Raw genomic sequence first — 6,864 nt, forward strand, 5'->3', positions numbered from 1 at the left:
CTCTGAGAGGCTCCTACTAGCATTTCTGTGTACAGCTTGAGGTGAAAGCCCTTTGGTTTTCACTGCTGTCATTTGGAAGACTTACCTCTGCTAATTCTCTGTTTTTCTCCAGAAAGGATGCCTGGTGTATCAATGACACTGATGCTCTCTAACACGGGATTAGGTAGCTGGGCACAAACGAACCTGTGTGAAAATAAATGTGTTTAAAATAAAAGCAACAGGTATTTATGATATGCTGAACATCACAGGCAGTAAGGGACAAGCCAGGCGGTGATCTCCCTTACAAGTCTTCAGTTGGCGTTTGGAGCTACTCCTGATTTAAAGAAATGAGAAAGAAACCAGAACTGTGCTCTTTCTCTGATTGTTTTGGTGCTTCTGGAACATGGGTCTCGGTCATGACCTATGACAGGTTTTTTTATGTGGCCCCCAAATTGTGAATTGTTAATGAAAATGTGGAAATAGAAATGTTTTCCTTTGCTGTTTAGATTTTAGCAAGAAGCGGTATTTGTTTTTCTTAAGCATTCTCCTGCAGAGTCCTGAACTCAAGTGAACTGAAGTAACTTGTTTAAAAAAACCCACAACATAAAAATCAGCAATGCTGTAGGATTTCTGTTCTCTTTTAAATCTGGTCTTAAACAGACAGAAAGTGTGCTATTCTTGCACCATAGACAGCACGAGATCTCAAGAGGTTGCTTAGTCTATCCTCTTGCCTCAAAGCAGGATCGATCAGATGTTTGTCTAAAGTGTTCTTCAAATCTGTAACAATGCAGACTCACCAACATTTGCTGGGAGTCTACTCCATCACTTAATTATCCTTACAGCAAAACCTCTTTTTCTTAATGTAATCCAAATCTCCCATGCTACAATGCCTGTCAGTCTCAAACACAGTAGACACGGAAAACAATTTCTTTTTCCCTTTTTGTCGCAATGTATACTGTTGTCATCCAGTCTCCTCCCAGTCTTTCCCCTAAAGAAAACAGTTTGGGTTCCCTGCCCCCAGCCTGCCCCCCCCGCTCCCCCCAGTCTCCTCCAGTTCTCTCTAGCTGCCTTTGCAGTTCAATTCTAAATCCCTGAAGACCCTCACAGCTTCCCTTTGGCTCCTCTCAAACTGCTCCACATATTTCTTCAGGAATGATGCCCCAAGCTGACGTAGTACTCCAGCTGTGACCTTGCTAGTGGTGAACAAAGTGGATGGATTGCTCCTTATCTCTTACATATGACAGGTCCTGTTTACATATCTCAGTAAGATGTTTACTTTTTTAACAGCAGTATGACACCGTTGACTTACATTCAGTTTGTAATTCACTCCTCCTCCCTCTGCAGCTCTGTTTCTGTGTAACTGTTCTTTAGCTAGTCGTTCCCCATCTTGTATCTAGGCAAATCACTGCCTAAGAAGAGTAACTTGTGCCTGTTCTTAGTGGGTTGCAGCTCATTTATTTCAGTTTCTGGTAACAGCAAAAGACAGTAAACCCCTATCCACTTACATAGCTCCCGGTAGCATTTCACGGATAGCCTTTTTGTGATGGCATTCCAGGCAGCTATAAATGTGTGTGTGTATATATACATATGCTTATTAATAGGGTGGTGTGACATCCAGGCATAAAAAATCATGTTATGGTGGGAGGAAGCAGAACCACATAAAGCATGGGGGTTGGCGCAAAGGCCACTTGATGCAATCAGGGCAGACAGAGCCCTGCAGCGCTCCGAGAGGCTGGTTCTGCTGAAGTCCCTGCAGCTATGCACTCCTCCAGGCCATGCTACAACCTCATCCTCATTTTTCTACTTGTATGACTCCAAGAAGATTCTGACAGGAGTGAATACTCATGGGTTAAGATGAGCATTTTCTTTTCCAAGCTGTCAGCTATTTCAGACCGCATATTACAGCCTCTCTCCCACATCCACAGCTTGGCAGGTGGCAATGGGGAGCACTCCTGAATGTGCAGCACCTCATGTAGAAGAGGGGGACTGGCTTGATTCTCCTGCTGGGTGCCAGGCACAGCAGTGGAGAACAAAAGGCACAGGAGGTCATGTTATTCCCCTGTCCTGCCAGCCCAGGTTTGCTCTCTGTTGTTATAGCTCTAAGCATGCCTTGTGGTCTAATATTAAATGGCTCGGGCAAAGGGATTTTCCACCAGTTGCTCTAGGGAAAGTACTCCACAGGAGACTTCAGATACAAGGTCAGAGGCCAGCGTGAGTAAGTGCATTCTGGCTCTGCTGGCAAGGTTGTTAAGGCTGCTGCCTTCCTGCCGTCCCAGCAGAACTGCAGGACCTCAGGGAACATGACCTAATTCTGTCCAGGGCCATATGAAGTGAAGAGTGTGGTGCCAGACTAGACTTTCACTACCTTTACAGGCAGAGCATGGGGAGGAAAGAGGAACCTGTTATCCATGATGTCTCCTGCTGTTGACAACACAAAAGTGGGACTGACTCCACCTTAGCTTCCCAAGACATACTGGGGGTGGGAGGAATCTTGCAACCAAGCCAATGTGATATGAAAGTAATGGCTGAGATTCCTGATTTTGCTCCAGGCCCTTGGTGCCAAACAAGTCCTTCTGATAATGAGGTGCAACCTGTAATCTCTCTGCTGGGTTCCCTCCAGAGCTGGGGTACTGCCAGCAGAGTTGGAGTGAAGAAAACAAGCCTTTCCCTCAGGTTCTCAGAACAACCTGTGGCAAGGAGAGGAGGACAAGAGACAGGGTCAGAGCATGGTACTGCAGAGCTGCTATCCTTTCAGCCCTGGGCAGCTTGTCAGCCCTATTTCTGCCCTTAGCCAGGAAGGTATAGGCAGGCGCTCCATCTCCTGGGAATGAAGGGCAGGAGGAGACAGGCTCTGAGCAGCACAATTAGCTGCTGTCTCCCAGCCAAATCCTGACTGTACCACTCTTCCCCTGCTTCCTGGAAGGCAGGAGATCCCAATCTCTGCTGGGAAGGGAGTACCAGCTGAAGCTGGATGCTCACTCTTTCTCTTCCTCCAGTTAGCTTCCCTGGAGCAGCAAGCTCTACACCCCACAGGACACAGTGCTGTGGGCTGCTGCCACCTCTCAGCTGAGACTATAATGGACTGCACGAATGCTACTGCCTTGTGCTGCTCTGCTCCTTTCCACTGGTGCCCACAGCCAGTTGTTTGTTATCTTTAACCACCCAAGGGTAAAGTGGACTTGCCCATGGCCACTCTCTTATCTCAGCTTAGAGGGGTTGCTCCTGGAGATTACCTCCCTTCTTTAAATTTCCTGCTTACAGCTGAGGTTAGTGCCTTAGTAAACACATAACAGCACCAAGATATGTGCAAGGCAGAGACGGTTCTGCATTGTCACTTGCCAAGAAGCCAGGCCCACAACAAGGGTAAGCGTGGGTGGCTTGTTCCAGTCCAGTGGGTGCACCCTGACTTATATCTGCTGTATTTCTGTCCCTCTGAGTCAATTCTTGCATGTGCTTAATTTCCTAATTAGCTGGGTATTACCATCTGCATTTTCAGCACTGTGGTGCTCGCACTGCTGAGCTAGTCCCCCTTAGCGTGTCTTCCTCTGCCAGCTTAGAAATTGTTACCCCTCGGGTTTCTTTTGGTTTTTTTTTTTTTTTTTTTTTTTTTTTTTTTTAGGCTGTCAGCAGAAAAAGGGTTAATTAGCTGTTGTGGCTACTCCCTGCACTGCTAATAGGGCTGTGCTGCTGCATCACTGCTGTGCCCCTCTGTCCTGCTGTCCTCACAGGAGAAGGAAGAGTAGCAAGAGAGTAACAAGAACACAGCATGACACGGTGAACTAGGCTAACGGACGCAGAGACCCCTTGCTGTATTAGGAGCAAACTGCATTCAGGACACGTCAATCACTCCAGTTCAGGAGTGTTTGCTGTTTTGCCCTCTGTGCCTGGCTTCCTTATTCCTGATGTTGCTTCTCCTCTGCAGTGGACTGTCTCCTAGCTGTGGCTGTTCTTGGCTATCAGGAGAGCTGCTCTGAATGATGCTCTCTTCATCTACTATCTCTGCACTCCAGACAGGAGGCCTGTTATTTTCTTAGGGCTAAACCACCTTCCTCCTCTGGTATAGGGAGCAGGCAGTCACCTGACCTAACTGTTGGCCAGGTGCAGGTGTTCTGGGCCCTATAAAATATTGAAAACATCTCAAAGTCTCTCTGGTGTAGGACGATGTTGATGTATTTGAAGGATGAGCCTGTGTAGTGATCAGATATTGCTTCCAGAGTCACCCTGAGGCACTGTGAGGTTCACTGCACAGTAGCAACTCCAACTAGGTCCCTCTTCTCTCATCAAGCTTCTCCCCGTGCTTCTCTGTGGGTCCCTTCCCTGTCTCACTGCAGCTTACACCAGGACTCCTGTGGTCAGTGCTGGTAGGAGATGCTGTGCTCTCTGTACAGACACACTCTAAGCTTGGAAGTTAAAGATGGAGCCAAAGTCCAGCTTTCCTGGTTGTTTAGCTGAGCAGCTGCCATGTTTGCAGTGTCTCCCACACTGTGTTAGCAGGGAAGGCGCCGATAACGGGTGTAGTCAGACAGTTTGTTCCCATCTGCCTGCTGTAGCACAGTTTGTGCTCATCTAGGATATGGGTGTGTGCTGCTGGCTTCCTGCAAGGCCAAGATCCAAAATTCAGTATGGTTGGGCTAGGTCTAGGAGATGGAAAGGTTACATTCCTCATGTCACAGAGCCACTGTCCAAACCCCCTGCTACAGTTTTTTTTACAGGAAAGACATTAGAACTGTCATCAGTTTGCACCTGAGGTTATATGTATAAGGCACCAGAAAGGAGAAAGCCTGGTTTTGTTACAAGAGGAACATTCAAACAATGTTTAAAAATGAAAAGAAAGCAAAGACGTGCATATTGTTCCAGTTCTACTTCTCTACGGACTTCAGTGACTGTGTCTGGTTGGACCACTTCATTTCAGTGAACTGAACTGATGGCAGAACAGAAGAAGCTAGGGATATAAAAGCAAGGGAGAGCAAAACGTAATACCTCTAGACTCCTACAGGATGAGTTTGACTGGCTCTGCTGTGTTTTTTGGTTTGTTTGTTCAAGTAAAATGAAGGTTTGTCCCAGCTAAATTTGTTAATCTGCCCTTCAGTGAGTGACTGGTGTACAACCAGTAGGGCTGGAATGGCTTTGTATTAGCCGTGTGGATGGAGAAAAAAAAAAAAAAAAAAGGAAGAATAGAGTAATGCCTTATCCTTTTAAATTGCTAGCTATACTGCTTATTAGGTTCTAGCTTTATTCTCCAGAGCAACTAAGTTCTTGAGTACTGACCTGTTCAAAAAGGCATTGCCAAAGGCATTGAGTTTCCTGAATGGTTTTTTGGGATCCACCACCAATGCGTTTCCAGGAACGATTCCTTCCACATCTCCTTGCATAACTGCTATAAAAGAGTCAGTTGTAGGCTCTGGTCCAATCCTCATCCCTGGGAAATCCTGCTCCAGCAGGTACCTGTAGGCAAAAAAACAGGGTGTGGGCATGAGACATGAGCCATCTAAGTTTGAAATGAGTTGTACAGAAGATTACAATGTAATTATGAAGCTCAAGAGTATGGATCCTTCCGAGACTATTTTGAGCACTGTCACTGAATCACTTGATGCATGTCATGGTAGCTTTTCTACTCAGGATCTCCACATTTAAAGCTTACTTACTCCAGGTGAATTGAGAATTTTAGAAAATTATAGCTGCTGGGAAGAGATTCTCATCATGTTTGATCATTTTGTGTATTTTAATCTTCAAGACATTTGGAAAAGACTGAGCATAGCAAAGTAAAAGCAGCAGTTCACTGCAATTACAGAGTTAATCCCAAAACCTTACTGGCCTTTGGTGCCAATATCAATTACTTCACTGCTGCTCATTTCAGCAGACTCATCCAACTAATGTGCTTAGCCCCCAGTCCAAATCAGTTGCTCAAATGCCAACTTCTCTTGTACTTGACTGCTGAAGTCTTAAGTCTCCCTCCTCGTACGCTTCTGCAATGCAGTTACAGGTCTGCATTACAAACTGCTCAAGCATACTGAGCCTTAAGCATGTGGGTGGCAGAGTATATCCCAGTATTTGTTATCAAGCTAAATAGCACAGTAAGCACAGCACCCTTTATTATTTCCTAAGCTTCTGGCAGCCTCTCTGAGGGTACAGTTTGGCAAATTTCAGGGAAAGGTAGTCACCCATGGGGCTGTAGGCCTTTGAATAGGACCTTGGCAGCACATCCTGACTTAACCCTGCAAAATTCGGGGTCGGTCAATGGTGTGCATGGGATAGTTCCCTTTGGCTCATGAAGGAGCCAAATACCATCACTAAGGTCAGGTCTGTGTTTGTGTGCATGGGTGCAGAAAACATCCTGCCTGCTAAATCTGTGCTGAAAACTAAGACCACTATGTTACAGCCATGTGGCTTGTAAATGGGCACTAAAACTGGTCTAGCCCTCAGTATGGGATGGTGTCAGACCACCCGACCTGGTGATAAGCTCTGGATTGTTACACAGGGGAATGTAATGACTGCCGGGTTACAGAAGCTTGTCCAATACTGTGTTGCTTGTTGCCAGAAGATAGCTGGCACTTCCTCTTCCATTGCTTTGACCTAATCTTCAGTAGGTAGAAAGTAGAAGTAGAAAGATAAATATATAATTGCTGTGATGTTAAAAGTAGATTCAGGGGATGGGGAAAAAGAAAATGGGAGAACGGATGAAGATTTTTTCATGATTCAGACCAGTGTGTTTAACAACCAGCACTGGTTCACTCAGGTGAGTCTTACCAGAGAGGGTAAGTTCCTAAATAAGGGACTACTGGACCACTGGCATGAAGGCTTGTGATAAAGTCATGGTGAAACCCAAAAAGAGTTAACAGAGGTAATCACCATCCAGTGTTTTAAGAACAAAAAAAAAAAATGTGC

At 45.8% G+C, this 6,864-nt stretch overlaps 1 protein-coding gene across 1 annotated transcript in view; it reads right to left on the reverse strand.

Moving 5' to 3' along the window:
- Positions 1 to 6,864, reverse strand: part of EHD3 (EH-domain containing 3) — a 30,025-nt gene that overhangs the window by 17,383 nt on the left and 5,778 nt on the right. The window contains exons 2-3 of the mRNA XM_009881855.1: positions 5,248 to 5,424; positions 86 to 183 (exon numbers count right to left, since the gene is read on the reverse strand). Of these exons, the coding sequence (XP_009880157.1) occupies positions 86 to 183; positions 5,248 to 5,424 (275 nt within the window). The remainder of the gene's footprint in view (positions 1 to 85; positions 184 to 5,247; positions 5,425 to 6,864) is intronic.

The sequence above is a fragment of the Charadrius vociferus genome, unplaced genomic scaffold (assembly GCF_000708025.1).
Source record: "Charadrius vociferus isolate BGI_N301 unplaced genomic scaffold, ASM70802v2 scaffold610, whole genome shotgun sequence".
In the NCBI taxonomy this organism is placed as follows: Eukaryota; Metazoa; Chordata; class Aves; order Charadriiformes; family Charadriidae; genus Charadrius; species Charadrius vociferus.